This window comes from Durio zibethinus, chromosome 21 (genome assembly GCF_047325235.1).
Source record: "Durio zibethinus cultivar Kanyao isolate XHJ-2024 chromosome 21, ASM4732523v1, whole genome shotgun sequence".
Taxonomy (NCBI): Eukaryota; Viridiplantae; Streptophyta; class Magnoliopsida; order Malvales; family Malvaceae; genus Durio; species Durio zibethinus.
This window is the reverse complement of record NC_143182.1, coordinates 2,717,523-2,737,978: the sequence shown is the minus strand read 5'-3', so window position 1 is coordinate 2,737,978 and position 20,456 is coordinate 2,717,523. Positions and strand designations below refer to the sequence as shown.

The 20,456-nt window shown below is 34.4% G+C and overlaps 2 protein-coding genes, 1 long non-coding RNA gene, 1 other non-coding gene and 1 pseudogene across 10 annotated transcripts; 3 read left to right on the top strand and 2 right to left on the bottom strand.

Annotated features, from left to right (window-relative positions):
• The first annotated feature begins 2,599 nt into the window (after positions 1-2,599).
• LOC111305948 (putative membrane-associated kinase regulator 6) lies at positions 2,600-3,713 on the top strand. The gene is made up of 2 exons (XM_022903833.2): positions 2,600-3,357; positions 3,431-3,713. The coding sequence occupies exons 1-2, from the start codon at positions 2,718-2,720 to the stop codon at positions 3,436-3,438; spliced, it is 648 nt and encodes a 215-aa protein (XP_022759568.2). The 5' UTR covers positions 2,600-2,717; the 3' UTR covers positions 3,439-3,713.
• A 3,017-nt stretch (positions 3,714-6,730) lies between these two features.
• Positions 6,731-9,425, top strand: LOC111306376 (U11/U12 small nuclear ribonucleoprotein 59 kDa protein-like; annotated as a pseudogene). Its single transcript, XR_016331383.1, has 7 exons — positions 6,731-7,000; positions 7,098-7,446; positions 7,526-7,609; positions 7,720-7,786; positions 8,235-8,307; positions 8,771-9,153; positions 9,372-9,425. The product of XR_016331383.1 is annotated as a U11/U12 small nuclear ribonucleoprotein 59 kDa protein-like (transcript).
• A 127-nt stretch (positions 9,426-9,552) lies between these two features.
• LOC149512767 (uncharacterized) lies at positions 9,553-11,073 on the bottom strand. The gene is made up of 2 exons (XR_016331384.1): positions 10,759-11,073; positions 9,553-10,466 (listed from the first exon to the last, which is right to left on the bottom strand). It is a non-coding gene; the product is annotated as an uncharacterized LOC149512767 (long non-coding RNA).
• On the bottom strand, positions 10,316-10,466 carry LOC149512768 (small nucleolar RNA snoR145). The gene has a single exon (XR_016331787.1). It is a non-coding gene; the product is annotated as a small nucleolar RNA snoR145 (small nucleolar RNA).
• A 303-nt stretch (positions 11,074-11,376) lies between the features above and the next one.
• Positions 11,377-20,316, top strand: LOC111304791 (golgin candidate 4-like). 6 transcript variants are annotated; one of them, XM_089750565.1, is made up of 16 exons: positions 11,377-11,868; positions 12,615-12,698; positions 12,823-12,921; positions 13,585-13,713; positions 14,288-14,404; positions 14,654-14,792; positions 14,907-14,971; positions 15,651-15,818; positions 15,942-16,028; positions 16,262-16,408; positions 17,104-17,400; positions 17,496-17,561; positions 17,768-17,970; positions 18,481-18,535; positions 18,736-18,921; positions 19,789-20,316. In XM_089750565.1, exons 5-16 carry the CDS (start codon positions 14,300-14,302, stop codon positions 20,098-20,100), a joined length of 1,830 nt encoding a protein of 609 aa, XP_089606691.1. In that variant the 5' UTR covers positions 11,377-11,868; positions 12,615-12,698; positions 12,823-12,921; positions 13,585-13,713; positions 14,288-14,299; the 3' UTR covers positions 20,101-20,316. The 6 variants fall into 6 exon arrangements, with proteins under 6 accessions (XP_089606691.1, XP_022757469.2, XP_089606689.1 ...); XM_022901734.2 differs by lacking the exon at positions 12,615-12,698; XM_089750563.1 differs by lacking the exons at positions 12,615-12,698; positions 12,823-12,921.
• The last annotated feature ends 140 nt before the right edge of the window (positions 20,317-20,456 follow it).

The window sequence follows — 20,456 nt, the reverse complement described above, 5'->3', positions numbered from 1 at the left end:
TCATTATTTATATTCCCACATTAACATATTATCAATTTTGCTTAACTAAGCATATATAATATGGTTCACATAAGCTTCCTTTCCTGAAGATCAACCATAGACTGATACTTTCAGGGGGAAGGCTTTTGTAGTCCTTCTTTCCTTTCCACAAGCTAGAATTGAAAAAAAAAAAAAAAAAAGGTGAAAAAATGCAAATAATTGAAACATCTTGGTCTTTTGCAAAATTCTTAAGAATGTTCCCCATTTTGTGATATAATTGGAATTTGTTTTCACATCCATCTGTGCATGTTTTACTGCTTAAGCACATTAGTTATGCTCCCTGTGTGTTTGAAATAACAAATCAAATAATCTAGATGGAGATTCTAGGATTTTGGATTTTTTAACATTACAACACAATCACACAAATCAAATAATGTGGCCAATCACTTACAGGGTTTGGAATTTGTTGGCCTATCATATTGCACAGTCACACATGGGATGCATCCAGAAGTTGCTTCAGTGTTGAAAGGAAATGAGGGAACCTTTGACTTTCTTTTTAGTTACATCCTGATTATTCAATTTATGTCTCGGAAAAGTTTTGGCATCCATTTCCAGTCTGACCAGTTAATCAGTTATTGACCCCTGTCCAGTTCTTTTTCCTCTTTTGTTAAAGATTTGATGCTTTAGAGTTCTGGGTTACCTCGAGTGTCGAGGGTGTGCTAGGCTTTTGGTAGAGATCCTTCATTTAAGCTGTAGTGCTCCCTCCTTTACCTTTCAAAAACCTTTGGTGATTTATTTTTTATAGTAGAATATTGGTTAAAAAGAGTAATACCTTACCTCCCTCAAATGTTACTATTTAACATTTTTATGACCAAAATTTGGAAGGCATTTATTTCTTCTTTCTCATGTAATTATACCTCGATCTTTTGTGTGGTTACTGAAAATCCTATTTATCACTAGTTATAAGCATTATATTGTGGTCAATTTATGTATGCATTTTCTAACCTTGTTTTTTATTTGGAAATAAATCCTCATTTTCTCATCTATGGTATCATGCAATGCACACATAATTTGGCATTAGAATCCTGGCACAACTTTGCTTAGTCTGCCAAGGGCGTTAGCTATTTGTTGATTTAAATTGTCTGTGTACATGTGTCTTTGTTTTTCTTCTTTGTTCCATTTGCTCCATTTCTTTCAGGGAGGACATGATTGTACATTGAAAACTTCAAGCATCAGTATTAAAGCATATTAAGTAATGTTTTATGCTGCCTTTGGCTGACTTTGGTCACTGTGTGCTACATAGCTGTGTTTGAGAAGTTCTTGTTTATGACCACTTCAGATTCACAGTAATCAGGCAGTTACATTGTTTTTGATATATTATCAAAATAGTATATTGAAATTGTCAACAATATTTTGCAATGTAGTTTTAAAAAGTTTCTGGCATATAGGTTATCCAAATTTTGTTGTATTAATACATATAGTAATATGAAATCTAGAAGACCATCAAAAAAATGTGAGGAGCTTCAATGACACCATTTTTGAATTTGGATATTTTGTCATTATAGGCATGATACTCATCAGTAGCTTGTTCTTTCCATTTCTGTTCTGAAAGTTACTTAAAGTAAGAAAGGTGAGTGTATGCATGGGCAACTGGTATTTCTATTTTCAATCTTTTTTCTTTTTGTAAATTTTCAAGGAATCTTGTTATTTTTTTCACGTTCAATATTGAATTTTCAATGTGTTAGAGAAAAGGAACTTTTAAAATTGATAATTTTATCTCCTTACCGAAATATGAAAGCAATTGAAGCAATTGTTGAGATCACTACAGTTTTGGTATCACTTGTTAGTTTAAAAAGTTTATATCTTATTAAGTCAGTGGAAGTAAAGTCAAATAATTAATTAATCATACAAAAGAATAATTTAACGTGATTTGATTTAACTGATTTACGTCCATAGATGATAAATAAAATTTATTAATTGTAGAAAATTATAAATAAATATCAAATCAATCATTTACAATTAATATCTATAAGTTCTTTCAATTCTCTTTAATTTTATAGAGTATTTTTAATCTAAACACATTCACGCGCACTTATATATTTATATTTATGCAGATTTTTTCAATCTCTTATAATTTACTCATAAACATACAAATATATATACTCATAAAATATAAATTTTCAGTAATCTTATAAAGTGTTTGTCTTATATAATTTTACAACTCTCTTACTTTTTTTTATATTTAATTTTATAGAAATTTTATTTATTTATAAACATATAAATTTGTTTATTAAAATTTTTGTTCTTTTTATAATTTTTTTTTACAAGTTAAATTTATCTATTAAATTTTTTTTTAAAAAAAAAATTTAAAATTTTTTTTTTATCCATTAAATAATATCTAACAAATGTTGAATAAATTTATTATAAAATTTGACTGACTATTCTTAGCTGCAATCGCGTGAAGACTTTTCCTGACAGTTGGCAATCACACGGATCATTTTGTAACGATGGATTAGCTATACAAGAAAACAAAGTTAAACATACAACCTACCGTCGATTTGGTTCACAGATTACCTTGGCCCATTTATCTCCTGCTTGACTTTGACAGAATAGACAATGTGTGCCCTTGTGGTCACCATGGTCTTGTGGTCACTCTAAACTACCAATTATGTCATTTTCCCCCTGTAAGAGTATATAAAATTTTAATCTTCACTATTCAAACACATTAATAGTTGCTAATGGAAACCTCACAATCTCTAGCCATTGAGAGTTTTTCCTATAGTTGGTTGTCTGACTATCAACCCTCCTTAGATGGCCTCAATGAGCCCCCCAGGGCATCTATTGACAATTGTTATGGAGGTACCTCAGAAGAATTCAACTATGAGATGGTAGGGTCCAATAGATTTCCGACAGACCAGAACTTCAATTTTGATGCTATTGCTCAAACTCCTGCAGCTTTTATTCATGCTGATGAGCTTTTTACCGATGGCTTCATCAGACCCATTTATATTGATTCTTCAAAGAGAGAGTCATGCAATGCCTTGGATTCAATCCAAACGACACTTAGGTCATCCTTTTCTTCAAGAACTGAAATTCCAACAGGGAGGATTCATTGCAGCTTTCTTAGAAAGTGGAGAAAATCAACACTGCAAATCTTACAAAATCTTTTTGGACATCTCAGAACTTTCTGCCATAAGGTAAGGTGCCTAAGAAAAAGTACCAGGGTTGATGATACTGACAGGAGGACGTGGAAAGTTAAGAGCTGGAACGGTTCACCCCAAGCATCTCCACAACAGATTACAGCTTGTTCAATGGGTGATTCGTGTCATCTTGAGAACTCAATTTATGAGGCTGTTCTCCACTGCAAAAGATCGATAGGTATTTTCAATATTTCCTTTCTGTATAATATAATTATCTCGATAGTTTCTTATGTTTTTATCTTTCCTTTCAGAAAAATGATTCATGGTCAGATGAGGAAAAAATAACAGGAGAAGAAAGAAAAGAACTTCTAGAAATGAATGGCAGCTGATCAAGCGTCAACTTGTTATTTGTCTCATTTATCTGTCTTCTTTCCCCTAGATGTTTATACATATCTTTCTTTTAAACAAGGGAGAACTTTTTTAAACTAATATACATGATATGTTTCCTTATTTCATAAGGCTTAAACTGGTATCATAGAATATTTGTCTTTGTCACCTTGCAATGATATGGATTTTCATGTTGCGTTTTTTTTCTCTCCCTCTTTCCAGCTTCTAAGGAAGAATGTAAATGAAAACTTTTACCTAGGTCTTTCATAATAGACCATTTACAAGGTTACATCCACGGAATCAGACTTCCAGCATTCCACTGTGAGGAACCTGATGGTTGACATTTCTGATTAATATGCTCTGCAAGGCAAAACAGGACGTCCAGTTTAAGGTTTACGACCATGACAAAAGCACGGAAGAGAATTCTTTCCCTCGCTGTGAATCGTGCTTATGAAAATAACAAGTCAATTTTTTTTATTATTTTTGTGGTTGGTGTAGAAATCATCTTAAGGGCTCTCCCAAGGTCATTATTTTCTCTTGTTCTTCACTTGTCATTTCTGTGGGCAAACCTATGCTATGCTCTCGGGCGCGTGAGATCCTCTAGTTTGTGCTTTTGCAAGACATTGTATTGGCATCTCACATAATACTATAAGCAACGGGGTGGGACTCCATGGAAGTTAAGATTTGAACTTCTGATTGGCCTTCAAACTAAAATATTTGCAGCTTATCCGGACTGCATGATTAAATTGTCCGGAAAATTATAGCTTTTCCAGACCTAGCGATTCTCATCATGGCTTCAGCCACCACCATCTATTCGCTTACAGGAAATAAGTAGTACTATCAAAGATAATGGTAAATTTGCCTCATTTTTAGAAGTTGGAAGTTAAAATAAAAAACTTGTTTGTTTGTGCCTTTTCTTCTTATCTTTTTCTATTTAGAGAGCATGGAGAAAGCAAAATGCATTCGTCTCACCCAAGGTTTCACTTCATCTAGCTTCGAGGGGACCATTTTCAATATTCCAATGGTTACCTTTGTCCATAGTTGATAATTCTCAAAATGATAAGATGCCCCAAAGAAACATGACGGAAAAAAAAAAAAAGAGTCTCGTTTCTCTACAATTAGTTAACCTGAACTTGGGTTTTGAAGGTGCCTGATATAGAACAAAAAGTATTTTAAAATTCTTTAAGAAATTTGGTCTTGAACGAAAATAACTCGTTTTGCAAACCCTTTTAATCTTATTGCCCCCATAAAATCTTGTGTGAATGTTAGTTAATGTCAACGTAATTGCCAATAACCTCAATTATTGATACAGAGACACGATTTCCTAGTGTTTCTTGCATGAAACAAGCAGACAGAGAAGGGGACATGAACAAGCTTTGTTAGGAGAAAATTCCAGTCATTGATATCACCTTTCTGCTTCTCGTTTTCTTTTTTTGTTCTCTTCTTGGATCTTCTTTCATATCTTCGAAGAAACACCCCAAATGAATGTCACTATAGCAGTTTTGTTTTTCTCTTGTAGCTAGAAGTCTAGCCTATCAAGTGGGGGGACTCAAGTCCTTGCTGCTTCTTTCTTGTCTTCACTACCAGACTTTCCGGTTTCCATCCGAGTTCTCAGACACAGAAATATTGTCCCTGTTCAGACCATCTCCTAACAAATGAGGATGAGTCATGATGGATTGATTATTCTCCTCCATTAAATGCAATGCCAAGAAATTTACTACCTTAGAACAAGGACATAATCGTTAGTATGTATTCATCAGGTAGTTTTGACAATGATTTCGAGTTCATTAGTCAAGCAACTTTATTCTTTTGGTTGAAAAATCATCTAGTTAGAGACGGCAATCTTATGAACAAAGGCGTTCCTCTTTACGTATTTCTCAATCAAACAAGCCAAGTCACCATAGACAAACCTGGATGAGGGGGGACCAAAAACATTGTTATACCTTGCACGTTGGAAATGTCGGCCATATGTCGTTGTTCTTACCATTGAAAGCGTAGCAAAGCATACGACTTCTTGTGTCCATTGATGGTTTATGCTATATTTTCTCTGATTCATGCATTTGGAATCTTGGAGATTAGTTACTTTAACAAAACAAAGACGTAAAACACACACACACACACACACACACACATGGTGATTGTACCATTTATTAATCACTATTCATTACTGTTTATGTTATAATTGTCTTGTGACAAACTCAACAGGACAAAGATATTTGTGCAATTGTTCTCCAAATTATGTGAGCTCAGTTTTGGATGTAAGTTTCAGAAATTGTCTTGCTTACAGAAAAAAAAAACAAGGGGCAAAGGATTGAGAACTTATGTCCTAAACTTCTAATCATTTGGTTGTTGTCTATTCAGTTCAAAGACACCCAGAGTATACCAAAAATTAGTTTTTCTAATGTCATTTTATCAAATGACTCTTTTCTGAACATTTTGATTCATGTTTTAACCTGGATGATCATCTTACTGATTTTCTGGTCGATGCTTGGGCTTGTTTAACTTCGGTTTGCAAGGTCCACCTCTAGCCTGATTGGATCCGAAGTGTTCTAAATTGTATGTTCAGTAATAGGCCACAGCCCACAAGCTGTTCTTAGCACCCAATTGTCAGGCCCGCTGGCTGAAAATTCACGTACATAATTACATCTAAAGTAATTGTTTTTAAATGAAAAAAATAACTTAACTTGAATATTGCAATGAAATGAAATCTTATATAGTATCTTATATAATAAATATATAAAATCCAAAAAAATTAGCAAAAACAAATCTATTTTTTTCACTTATGGACCATCTAAATTAATGCTATATCATGTATCCATTAGTTAATGCAAAATTTTATGGTTAATCAATTAAAATTTTTACATTAATTGACTCCCAAAATTAAATTTACTATTTACCACATTATTACTTTGATAATCTGACTAATGAAAGGAATTTTACTTTAAGAAACAATTCTTAATTATTCACCCACCAATTATGTTAAAAATTATTATTTTATGCGTATAAATCTAATATAATATAATAAATATATAAAAATCTACTTTGATTTGTATTATTTTCTTTCTATTTTTGTTTAGATAAATTAAACTGCTCATTTCACTGTTAAGTTTCCTTAATTCTAGGTTTCAATTTGGTAAAAACCAATTTAATTGCATATATCTTATTTTCATCATTATAATACACATATTTAATGATTTTTTAGCATCTGATAGAAGAATATCCAAGGGAGACAAATAGTAATTTTTAGGATATCCCTGTTAAATATCAGGATTTTTTATTAAATATTTGATTCCATTTTTTTTAAAAAAATTTCTGACTGATTAGTCTTTAATCATCGTTAGCAACGAATCCGGTTCACTTCCAACCCGCAACGGCTCCGTCTTGGTTCCCAGTGTTACCGCCGGAACCACCAAATTCGAGTACATTTAGGAGACCAGAAATGTGCGTGATCGGCTTAGTGAATTGCAAGATTCTCTTAATCTTGCCAATGCAATGTACGTTAGTTCTGGTTTTTAAAATGATTCAATAGCATCAACTATCAATGCTGTATTCTTTTCAATTTTATTTTCTGACTGTAATAAAATTCAACAGTTCCAAAGGCAAAAGGAGCTGGAAATACTAACGATGATTAAAAATGGGTAAACGTACCTTTCTGTTTCCGAGTTCTTGAAGTATCTAGAAGATAGGAGGATTATTTTGGAAACCCAAGAATCACTTTCTATGGAAGCGGGGAATTCTTTGATGTCAAAGCTAAGAGTTCAGTTGGAGCCCTTTAGATATGTGGTGGATGAAGCGAACCCGTGGGAGGAGAAATCAGCAGCAGCTAGACCGACCAATAAAATTAAGATGTCTAAAAGGAATAAACTTTGGAGGAAAAGAAAGAGGAAACGATTTGCAGAATTGCTTGCAAAGGTTGTTTTGCTTGATTTGTCATAGTAAGGTTTGTCCTGACGTTGCTTTTTTCTCTTGGCTTGTGTTTAAAGTGGCTCACTTGTTGTTGTTGTTGTTATGAATGCTAGGAGCATGAACGATTTGATCGAGCTGATCGAGAAGCTGATGAATGGAGAGCCAGAGAGATTGCAAGGGACATTGCAAGCCGCAAGGTTCTGTGATTTGGTGTTTCTGGAAGGGTTTCTTGCTACTAACCTACGACTGATTTTCATTGTTGTAAACTGTTTTCACTTAGTAATAACTGAGGTAAGTTGATTTGCAGGTGGAAAAGATGTACGAAATAGCAAAGCTTAAAGCCAAAGGAAAAAAAAGAGAGACTAGAATCCGAGGTAAAGTCATTGCAAAATGTTCTGGTAACCTTTTTGTCTTTCTTGTTTCTGTTTGGCCCAGGACAATAAAATTAATTAATAATTTACTATATGTACAAAAATTTCATGGTAAGAAGCATGCTAACACATACTGATATGTTTGGTATGGCACTGTTTTCTTCTCACCATCAATATGAGAAGTTTCTTATCTGCTGTTAGTTTATAATTTATTGTCCACTTTTCAACGTGATAGTAGCATGACAGTTTGATTGCAAAAACCTCCTCGATGCTTCTCCTATGTACTTTTGATACAACACTTTTTGTAGATTTTCTCTCAATATGTCTTTTCTAGCAAGATTAACATTAGAAAAATGCTAATTTTAGGGGTGTCTTTTCTTTTCTTTCCTTTTTATTTTCGCTATTTTCTCTATACGTTTTGTCTATTCTTATAGTATGTTTTATATGTCAGCTTGAGCTAGTTTTGATTGTGGAAAAGCTGCAAGATTTGCGTTTCATGAGGATCCAGAAATTGAAGAAACAAGGTATTATAAATTATACAGGCTTTAAGTTGTTAGACTGAATTAGCTTCTGTGTCTTGTGATTAGATTATTTGGTTTCTTTTATACTTCTTTCTTCAACCTGTATCAAAGTGCACTATGTAATATTGACTTTAGCTGCTAAATCCAACAACTCGTACGCTGGCTTATGATAGATGCTCTTTTTTTATTTTTCTGTGGGTAAATTTGTGCATTTCCTTCTAAGTCTGAGTTCATGTGCTTTATATTTTACATATTAATTGAGAATTAATACCTTCAGAAACATCCATTACAAAATACAATACGGAAGATTGACTTTCATATTCCAAAACTTTTACCTGAATTTTCCATAATTAAAATAAGGAGTCCCTGCTCTGTGCGCATTAGAGTGTTTATATATCTATGATATCAACAGGTTATACTGTCTCAGGTTCTAGTGAAATTTTAAGGTTGCTTCCAACTTGTGCAGGCCATTTTCTTCCAGAGGAGGATGACAAGTTTCTTGAGAAAGTTCAAGCTGCAGTTGAGGAATAGGAGAAACAAGCTTTGATGGTAGCTGATACAGATGCTGCTAAAGATGCCATTGCAACTGCCGAAGAAACTAGGAAGGTCACTCAGAATCAAAGACCCCTCTCAAAAGATCTTATCTGTGATCAACTTGAGAACAAGGAGAGCAAAGACCAAATAACACCAAATGAGGACTCTAGTACAATCACTAATAAGGAATCTGGAAAAATACATCACTAATAGGGATATGGTTACACTGGGGCCTATGATTCTTTAATCAATTTAACAATTGAGTTCTATCACTATTACCATGGAAGCAATACCGACATGGGCACGATTATTGAGGTAGGTTCAGCTACTTTTCTTCAAAAGTCTAGATGCATTGGTGCTTGGCACTATGTTTTTCTTTCAAGCGGAGTATACGAATGCCAGTGTTTGCAGGCAGTTTGCTTTTTCTATGAGCATGAATGGTGCAAGTTTGATGGCTGATGCATGCATATACAAGCATCTGTATTCAGCTGCATTTTCATACTCATCTCCATTTATTGAATCTTCACATGCAGGTTAGAAGGACAAAGGATGCCCATATCAGACCAGAAGGAAGGTAAGTATAGCAAACTTTCCTGCAGCGCACTTCATTAATCATTAATGTTTTTAGACATAAGGTACTAGTTCAATTGCATTTCAAAGCGAAATTTTCTGCACTTGTAGTTGATGAATATAGAAATGAAAGAGAAAAAGATATCGGAATGAACAATTAAGCCTCCATTTCCACTTTTTGGTTAGAGTCACCATCTATTTTATGTTGCATTAGAAAGCACAAGAGCATTTGAATAGCAACTTATTACGCTTCCATACAACTTCAGTGCAGCCGCATCCAAGGTCACTAGTTTCACCCACCACCTCCAGCTGATAAAATATGAGCATCATATTCATACCCGGTAAGGCCTAAATGACACCTTATTAGTCTGCTAAGTTGAGGGGGATTGTTAGATTGCATGGATGCTGTATCAAGTACGACCCGTGTACAGGCATTTTTTCTTGTATAGCAACATTGATACAATTACAGCAGCCATTTTAAACCTCCAAAAAAGGAATTGATAAAATCCTTTTTTTTTTAGTTCTCCTGTTTCCTGATCATTTTCAGTCCTTTTTTAATTTTTTTTTTTTTTGGAGATTAGTTTCAAAATTAATTTCTGGCACCCTTTACTTCTGGCATAGGCTAGGCTGCTGCCAATCAAGTTTTTTTTTATTTCTTCGCTGAAAGAGTCTAACCAAATATTAATGGGGTTCCATCTTCAAAATCCTACATCCTCCTCTTGCATTTTTGTACCTTCTTTCATTCTCAACTTGTTTTTTCATTGCTCCAGTTTACAGACCTCTAGCTCTTGGAACATTCAATTGAAAATGTTTGGGTTTGATTTTTGCTTTGAATGTTCTGCCTAAAAAACGCTTCGAAACACAGAAAAAAGAAAAAGAAAACAGAAACGAGTTTTGGAAAAGAGAAGTGAATGTAGCCTAGGGTTCAAGACGCTCCAAAAATAGACTGATTGGGCATCCTACGATTCGGCAAAATACATTTGCGAGGTCATTTTGGTTAATTTGTTAGAGAGGTCTCAATTCATCGAGTTCTCACCTCCCTGCTGGAACCTTCGCCGCTGCAAAAAAAAAAAAAAAATCATTCCCATTTTGTTAAGAATAAAAATGTTCGAAAATCAGACCCGAATAACACACCGAACCGAAAATGAAGGTTGGTTCGGATGATCCAATTTCAATATCGATTTCCGAAGGCAAACTTGGATTAAAGTGCATTGTTATCGCACTCCATCCATAGGTCCTTCGTTTCTCCGAATAGAAAATTGCTGTTTGCAACCAAAAAGACAGGGGACAGAGACCGATTTTATAAATCGAAAACCTGGAGAAAGAAACTGATGCTCAGTGAATACGAACCAGAAAATCAAGGATTCATCTTGCAGAACAGTTATGAACTACTCCACAATCGAATTTCCTTTCCAGGCGTTATCTTCATCGCATGGATCCCAACTTTTTAACCGATAAAAAGAGAACGGAAACGATAAAAAAAAAAAAAATAGGGAAACAGAGAGGGAGAGAAAGTGGAACAAAGTAGAGGAAGGAGAAGTCGCACACAAGAACCCAAACCCTAAACAGCGCGAGAAAAGGTGGGTGGTTTCTCGTTATAAAGAGCGAGCTGGATATTCATTGTGGCGATAGAGAAGCCCGCTAACTGTAGGTTCTGGCTCAGGCCCAATAAACCAATCCGGTTTTCCACGTATACTACTTTAAAATTTTGTCAAAAAATACTATAAAAATATAAAAATTTAGTCTAATTCTTTTTTTAAAGGATAGTCCATAAATGTTGTGATCCAAATAAAATATTTGTTTGTAACTTTTTATTTATTATTTATGTTTCTATTTCCAAATTTCCAGTAATTGAACAAAAATTTTTTTTTACTTTATTTTCAAAGATGGAAGCCGTTACGATTCTTTTCGCGTAAAATTTCGACCGCCTTACCTGTATAAATAACAAGTCGGTAGTCGTACCGTCCCAAACGAAAGGGGAGGTACCCGTTTCATATGCGCCAGGCTGATCTAAACCTTTTTTAAAAACTAAAATTACTGTTTTTCTTATTTATCAATCAGATCTACCTGCAAAAACTAAATCCTCAATCAAATTCAATCTTCCTTGGCACGTTATTCAGTATATCAATTTTGTTTGCCCTAATTTCATTGAAGAAAATATTAGATATTTTCAAAACCCTCCTTTTTTTCTTGAATAATTACAAGTATTCTTTTATTTGTACAAATTGATTGCCGTAGCTTTGGAAGATGTGGAGTTCGATTGCGAATTTGAAAGAGAATTTGAATAAGATCGCGCTTGATGTGCATGACGGTGACGACGAAGAACTCGAGATCTATGGCTCGGGAAACGGAGACGATTCGACATTCTTTGAGAGACGGAATTCTCATAGGTTTGCCCATTCAAAGCCCGTTTCCCTCTCTCCGGTCGCCAATGGAATTGATTCGCCGGTTAATTCTGAGGTATTACTGCATTTACTTTTTGTGCTTGAATTTTTTTTAATAATATTTCATGTTTTTATTTCACGGAGCTTTGAGTAGATTCAGTTGGTTGTTCGATGCCTTTGAAAATTTATGGAATGATATTAGTTGAGATTCTACAGTTTTGAGTTTAGGAATGAGTGCATTGTGGCTATTAGTTGAGGATTTTAGTATCGGTCTTTGATTAGGGATTTATCACCGAGTAGGTAACTTTTTTTTTTTTTTCTGAGCAATCTGGAATCAGGTTTTGTGGAATCATAGCTTAGGCGTGAAATTAACCTGTATTGTGAATTCGATATTTTGCATTGGTTATTACTTCTGTTTGTAGGAGACCCAATGGTAGATCCAAAACTTTGACTAGATAAATTCAATTTCTAAATATTCATGGCTTAATTTCTTTTCATTATCTATTGCTTATATATTCTTGGTGAAGTTCGAAGTTCTTAATAGCATGAAATAGTGCTGATGTAGTTCAAGGATCCTTATATCAATGCATGGAACTTTTATTTGATTATTATTATGAGTCTAACGAGTTTTCCTAGTAACATTGGTCACGGGGATAGTTCTTGAGTCCTTGGTGTTGATTGAGAACCTCTAGAACCCAAGTAGCTGGGTTTAATGCTTTTTGGTATAGTAATTTTTATATTTGAGTGATAAATAGTTAGAAAAACTGATTGAAGTTTGTACTATGGTGTATACTATAATTTTTTGAATTATGAATGGCTTAGGTTTGAAACTGAACCAATTTTGGGGTTTCATATGGACCTGTTTTAGTGTCAAGCATTCCGGCTGCTTTTTGACTGAGTCAATTTGTAAGCATGATTTTTTATTCTTTAATCTCATGGATGCTACCATACTAGTAGGTGTGGCATTTGTGGTGTTCCTGTCTTCATTCGTGATAACTAAACTGTCTCTTTTCTTTTTTTTTTTTGGTAGATTGAAAGATACAGAGAAGAAATTAAGAAGCTTCAGGATTCTGAGGCAGAAATTAAGGCTTTATCAGTCAATTATGCGGCTTTGTTAAAAGAAAAAGAGGTACCCGATAGCTGGTTGTAGTTCTTGTATTTTATCTCTCAAATTGGTCTAAAGTTCAAATCTTATAAATGATAATAATGCAAATAATTAAAATTGTTTTTCATTCATCATATTTGGGATCCATAATGTGTTACTAATTTTAATGAAGCATTTTGCTTTTATCATCCATTTTACAATTGAATTTAACAAATACTTGACTTATGATTCTGCATTTAATGCTCAAATAATAAATAATTTTCAAAACTGAATTGAAATATCAGTTTATCAGTTAGTACTACAAGAGGCCTAAGAGGAACGTTTGGGTTAGCGGGAGCCATATAGAAATTAAAAAAAAAAAAGGGTGAATGCTGCTGTTTTCCTTTGTGATACATCCTGAGAACTTTGTAAACTGTACTTGATGTTAGATTGGTCATTTGAATTGCAAATCCTTGTCACTTAAGTTGAACCTTCTGGCTAAAATATCTTTTTGGGGTTGTCCAAACTCCAAAGTTATGGGTGTTAGCTGAAGAGGATTACAAAATGGCAGATTATGTGTTACATCATATATCATGCTTAGAGTTAGTATCTCCATTCTTTTCCTATCATGATTGTTTCTATAACTCATGTCATACACTGCCTGCCTTGCTAATCTTAGAGGCGTTCTATTAACATATCTGCTTCCAGGAGCTAATTTCCAGACTGAACCAAGAGAATGGCTCATTGAAACAAAATTTGAATGTGACAAATGCAGCTCTGAGCACAGCTAGAAGCGAAAGTTCCAAATTATCAAGGAATGGAATTAATGCACTCAAGGTACTAGAGTCTCAGTTAGAGTTGTCTGAGATTTAATGCTTTATTGAGAAATTGTGAAATTCATGCAATAGGTTCCTCAATTCTAAGTCATCTGTAGTTTCATGTAATAATTCACTTTTAAGCTAACATGATGTTGCCAGTGAGGGTGCTGTTTCTGATGTAATTTATGCTGTAATTATCGTGCAAGAAGCAGATATAGATAAAATGGGATTTCATTTTATTGTGTTTTCATAACTTTGGCAATCTCCCATGAAGCGGATGTCATAGAAACTTGAATGTAGAGATAAGCTCTTTGTCTAAGAATGAGAAATTGGTCTTTTAATTCTTATAACAAGGTCTTGACGTTTATCCTCTATGAAATGAGTTGGCTAGTATACTCGGATGGTTTGGTGGCTCAATTAAGTAACATGCATGTATTATTGTTGAATTTTTTTGTTACTCTTGTACTGGAACATGCATTTATTTCCACTGGATATGTTGATCTATTGAGTTTGTCTTGAATTTTGGTTCTTCTTCCACCAAGTCAGAAATAAACCATTGGTTATTGGCCGATTGACTTTGGAAATTTATGCAGGGAAATGGTGATATGTCACCAAACCGACAGTATAAGCCAACAAGTCTAGTAAAAAATCGTAATGCTGGAAACCAAATGTCTAATGGTCTTACCTATAGACACGATGGAAAAGAAAAGGTAATGGCACTGTTCATTTTGTTCTATTTTGTAATAAGAGGCATTATTATGCTGTCTGGATATAATTGGTGTACACCTGGTGCATGCACCCTTCTGCTGTTTTATTTTCCCCCCTTTTACAGGGTATAATATGCCCGTTCTATTGATTTTGTCCATTTTATTCCAATATAGAACATTTTCATCCATACTTCTATATGGTTGTTTAGATAATGAGTGAACTTGACAAAAAGATATATAAATGCCTTCTAGGAGCTTGCAGATTTGCTGGAAGAGAAAAATAAGTCCCTGGAGGCAGTTCAAGCTAGTCATGAATTACAAATAAAGCAGTTAAAGATGGAACTTGAAAAAGAACAAGATAAATTAGCGAATCTACAGATAAGATTACAAGGTATATTTGTACACCTTGAAGACCCAATTATGATACTTGCTATATCACCCATTGTCAAACAAAGGAAAAATAATCTCCTTTTTTCCTTCTTTTTTCTTTATTTTAAATTTCCAGAGGAGCACAAGCTGAATGAGTCTTTTCAGGAGGAGCTTAAGTTACTGAAGTCAGACAAGGATAAAGTAAGCTTCTGAATTGGTTGGCATTGATAGACATTATCATTGATTTGGCTGCATAAAGTAACCTTTAACCTTTTTTTTAATAGAGCCTTAATGGTTACTTTTAAGTATGTCAAAATTGAACATTTTATTTTCTCCGATTCAGGTAGTCTTCATAGGCTTTTACACTTAATTATCTACGTAAAATTTAACCTTTTTTTTATAGAACCTTAATGGTTACTTTTAAGTACGACAAAGTTGAACATTTTATTTTCTCTGATTCAGGTAGTCTTCACAGGCTTTTACAGTTAATTATCTATAAGAATAGTGATGACGAGTTTTACGTGCTTTGTATTGCCTCACATTAGCATGTTTCCAATAGTATAATTTGTTTCTGTATTTTTAGCCTCAATCCTGGTATTAGGGTGTTCCTTGAAATTAGTATGTTTTTATGGATGTTTTATGTGTTGTTACATATGTACTAATTTTATTAGTTTGTTAGTGGTTGCTACTTTATGTGATTGTGTTCTTCATTTGAGTTGCGTTTGGGATGTAGAAAATCATTTTGATCTATCTTAGTTAAAAGGCCATTCTGAGTTCCTCATTTGTTCCATGGCTAAAGGAATCATTCATAAGCTCTTCTCTGTTTTTCTTTCACTTATGAGTTATTGTCAAATATTCTTGATCTATTGAACATTGACAGAGCTTCACAGAGTTGAGCAAAATGCGCAATGAATTGAATGAGAAAATAATAGAAATAAGACGTTTGCAAATGGAGTTGAATAGACGGGAGAATGAAAGTGCAGATGATAAACATGACAATTTGAAAAGAGTGATTGCCACCTTGGAGAATGAAAACACTCATCTAAAGGTTGATACCTGCTTTCCTTGTTAATTTTGTTGCCATTTGGAGAAATGTATCATCATCAATGAAAAATATATTGCTCTTTTATATTAATATCCTGAATTTACTTCCATTTGTATCCTCTCATAGATGGAGAAGAATGAACTCAAGGCGGCTCTGGAGAGTACCAGGAGATCTTTAACCAGCAAGATTGATCCCAATGCTTCAGAGACTCTGGTAATATGCAATTTGCTATTAATGGGCTATATTTGGTTGGTTTTAGTGTGCATGTGCCCAATGTGTCGCATTGGCTAAATTTAATCCATATAGAATTTGATTATTGGTCTTATTTTTTGTGAGTCTGTGTGAGAGTATGTCTTGGAGAGAGAGTTACGTTTCTTTCAAGTAACATTAAATTGGTGGTTGTTCCATTTTATCAATTTTTTCATATGCATCTATTTTTTTACCAGAAGTTAGATTCATCAGGAAATTTTTCTGGAAAGAAAGAAATGGAACTGTCACTGCAGAAATTGGAAAAAGATCTGAAAGAAACGTGCAGTGAAAGGGATAAGGCTTTGCAAGAATTGGCTCGTCTTAAGCAGCATTTGCTAGAAAAGGTTGCAGTCCCCTGAACTTTTATGGAATTTGTGGTGAAAATTTAACCTTATACATCTTCAAGTTTCACTTATAATGGCATCTCTGAAATTGTTTATTGTAGAATATATGCTGCTCAATTGGATTTATTTGTTTCTCGTGACCAATTGATATTACTATCACTTTGTAGAGTGAAATGGCATCTCCCAAATTGTTTAGCGTAGAGTATATGCTCTACTCAGTTGGATTTATTTGTTCCTCTTGACAATTTGATATTGCAATCACTAGCTAGTCTTTAATCTTTGCATGCAACGGTGATTATCTGGCCTTGATTCCCATATATTATGAAAAATATTGCTCTACGTTGTTTCTGTAATTCACCCTCTCCATGATGGGGAAAAAAAGAAAAAATAAAACAAGAATTCTGACTTCTGATTTTTTATGTTAAAAATTCTAGTCTTGATTTTACAGTGTCTATGTTGATGTTCTATTTTGTGATAGATTTATTGGATGAGGATGTTGGGTACGTTCCACTATGAAAAAAACAATAGTGTGGTTGCCTAACTTTTAAGCTTTCTTTAGGATCAACTTCAACATTCTCTTTCCTGTGCTAGATTCTATGAGGATCCTGGATCCTGTGTGTTTTGAGTAAATGTAATTTCTTACGATTTCTGCAGTCAAAATTGAAGATGGTTTCTCTTGCTGGAATATTTTCTAGGAATCTGAAGAATCAGAAAAAATGGATGAAGATAGCAAAATTATTGAGGAACTTCGGGACAGCAATGAATATCAAAGAGCTCAAATTGTACATTTGGAGAAAGCCCTGAAGTTGGGAATGGCAAATCAGGAGGAAGTTAAGATGATAAACAACAATGAAATTCAGAAGTGTAAGGAAATCATTGATGATCTGAATAAGAAACTTGCAAACTGTATAAGAACAATAGATGCAAAAGATGTTGAACTACTAAATCTTCAAACCGCTCTTGGTCAGTACTATGCTGAAATTGAAGCTAAGGTAAGTAAATGTTTAGTATTATGTATGTACAGACATTCTCAAAAGCGGTGGCCAAATAAAACTTAGTTTTTAATGCTAATATTATTCTGTTATAGGAACATTTGGAGCGGGATTTGGCTCTGGCAAGAGAAGAATCAGCTAGACTTTCTGGTCTTCTCAGAGTATAGTCCTCCATCCTTGTTAATTGCTTCTCTAAATTAATGGGTTAAGTAAAAAATGGGACTTACGAGTTTTATTCTGTATATCAGATATGCTGTTTAGTTACCTTGCAATTTCTTTCCTGATTTCTAAATGTGGAAAAGCATGTGTCTTGAGGTCAAAGTGCTTTTCCATGCTTCTCCTTTCTGATCATTTATGCATTCTCCAGGATGCAGATGAACATGCAGAATTATCAAAGCGGGAAAAGGAAGAAATACTGGTGAAGCTTTCGCAAACTGAAAGGATGCTAGCAGAAAGGAAAACCAGAATAAACAAGCTTGAGGAAGATAATGGAAAACTAAGGCGTGCTCTTGAGCAGAGCATGACTAGGCTTAACAGAATGTCTATGGACTCTGATTATCTTGTTGACAGGTTAGCCTTTTTAAATGTTGAATCAGATTCTTACCATGAGGAATTGTCTACATGTTAGAACTGGATGTATGTACATGAATATATGCTCTCAGTTTTCTTCTCTTTAATTTTGGGATGGGAGCTATCTTTTCTGTTGATGGACTGATGAAACCCCCTTTTGATAATAGATTGCATCATTTGCATTAAATTGAATAGCATTCTATGCCATGTAAAGAAACTTCTTTATCAAGAAAATAGCCATCTACCTTCAAATAAAAATAAGCCTTCAATGAAGGTGGACCCTATGCTGAACTTCTTTGGCCGTTACTGGTGGGGTAAAGTTCAGAACCGAGATGTGTTGTTTCTGCAACAGTTGATCTTCAAAACCAGCTTAACCATGATAGTAGCTGTTAACTGATGCCAACTTCTTCTATCTCTATTGAGTATATTTGAATTATTATATTATTCTTTTATTATTTTCTGTGTCATTGGATTATTAGAATGTTAATAATGTGACTAATATTTTTTCAGGCGTATTGTGATCAAACTACTTGTGACCTACTTCCAGAGAAACCACAGCAAAGAGGTATAATGGTTCGAGTAATTTTGCAACAAAACTAGAAAATGAATTTTCTCTACTCATTTCCCTTTGTTTACTAATATTTGATAATCAAGGCTGTGGCACAGTAGGATAGCTTACATCATTTACGGCACTGATCTCAACTGCACTTCTGGGTTAAAATAGATGCTGTCTCCTGCACTTACAAACATTCATATGAATTCTAGGTTTTGGATCTTATGGTTCGGATGCTGGGGTTCTCGGATGAAGACAAGCAGAGGATAGGTGTTGCTCAACATGGTGCTGGCAAAGGTGTTGTCCGGGGTGTTTTGGGTCTACCTGGTCGTTTGGTTGGTGGTATCTGGGGTGGAAGCTCAGCTGAAGTACATGCAAATATGGCCTCTGATAACCAGGTATCTTTTTACCTTGTTCAGAAAACTGATTGTCCAATTTCTTTGGACAAATAATGTTTCGTATTTAGCTGTTTCAATAATTTATGACGAAACTGTTGAAATTTGGTTTCTTTCTGCAGTATTGGTTCAGAGCATAGTTCAAGATAAATAGTATTAGGGCCTAATGTGTCAACCTGTAGGCTCTGAAACCCATTGCATTTTTCACTATCCATGACATGCAAGTCACGTAGCATTCAAGGTTCCCAAATTATTAATTAAGTTTTGCTGTCCGGAGTGGGCAGTGTGTTAGTGCTGGCAACCTATATACACCCCTGTAAACAAATCCTCAATAACCCCACCTCTCCCTTCTTAACATTTATGATTGCCACTCTTGGGAGGTAATCTTATGTTCCTTGGTCACCTTAGTGTTCACACTATTTAACAGATCTCTAACTCTAGCATTTAATTTTGCTCTTCCTTAGAAAATTTTGCAACTGAGCCTGGGATTTAGCTTTGACAATTGACAATATATGGTCGAAAATCTGTACATGTTTCCCCAAGCAAAAGTATAGGAAAAAAAAAAAGGAAGGAAGGAGAAATAAATCAATACTCTGTACATTAAATGTGTTAAATATCATGTCTTCCATTAGAGGACAGTCTCTTATCTCTTTAATCCAGTGATGCTACCAGAATCTAGAACTTGGGTGAGCATTAGAGGGTAAAAGCTGACTCAACCCAATTCAATGAAAATGTGAATGTTCAAAATCATCACATATAGCTCAGCCTTGACCTGATCAGCTGCCACCATCAATATAGCTCCGCCTCCTTTTTCAATTTTAGTACGAGGACAGTTGAAAATCCAAGACTGAAGCATCTTTTTCTCCTCAGTCTATTGCAGATCTGTGGGTTGATTTTCTGCTCAAGGAAACTGAAGAAAGAGAAAAGAGGGAATTAGCGGAAGATGCTAGTAGCTCCAGAGAAGACCTTCATGGAAGAAGTCCAAATGCTGCAGGACCTAGTTCATCTGTGTCTGACCAAACAACTGCTGCTTCTGGTTTCTCTCCAATCCAGAACTCAATCCCCCTACCTTCTCAAAGAAATTTTCGGCAGTTTGAACATTCTGATTCAGAATTCTCGACTGTTCCTCTCACGTCATCAGAGAGTGGTGGTGGTCTATCAAGACTACTACCAAAATACTGAGTTTCTTGGATGATGTAATCATTCAAAGGTATAGTTTCGTTGTTGATATTGTAACCATGATGATATTCACTTCGATCAATTATTTCATAATTGAAATGAGAAGAAATCCCTCCATTGTTCATTGTCAAGTGTTTATATGCCCAACTGCTATGAAAATGGATATTGGTGACAAACACTGCAAATGACAATAAAAATGATAATTTCGTTTTTGTGATATTTGATTTAGATTTTGTATACTCCTCCGAGCTCTTCTACCTTAACGGTAAATACTGCACATGATCTATGACAAATTCAGTTAGTTTGGTCTATAATTACATTCATTTCCCTGGACTTTCCAATTTACAGTTTCGCTCAAA

Bases quoted from the DNA above. Each gene is read 5' to 3' on its own strand.
- LOC111305948 (XM_022903833.2), top strand. From the start codon at position 2,718: ATGGAAACCTCACAATCTCTAGCCATTGAGAGTTTTTCCTATAGTTGG.
- LOC111304791 (XM_022901734.2), top strand. From the start codon at position 11,656: ATGTGGAGTTCGATTGCGAATTTGAAAGAGAATTTGAATAAGATCGCG. The intron at 11,869-12,822 runs GTATTACTGCAT...TTTTTTTGGTAG, and splicing joins ATTCGCCGGTTAATTCTGAG to ATTGAAAGATACAGAGAAGA. The intron at 18,922-19,788 runs GTATCTTTTTAC...TTTTCTCCTCAG, and splicing joins ATATGGCCTCTGATAACCAG to TCTATTGCAGATCTGTGGGT.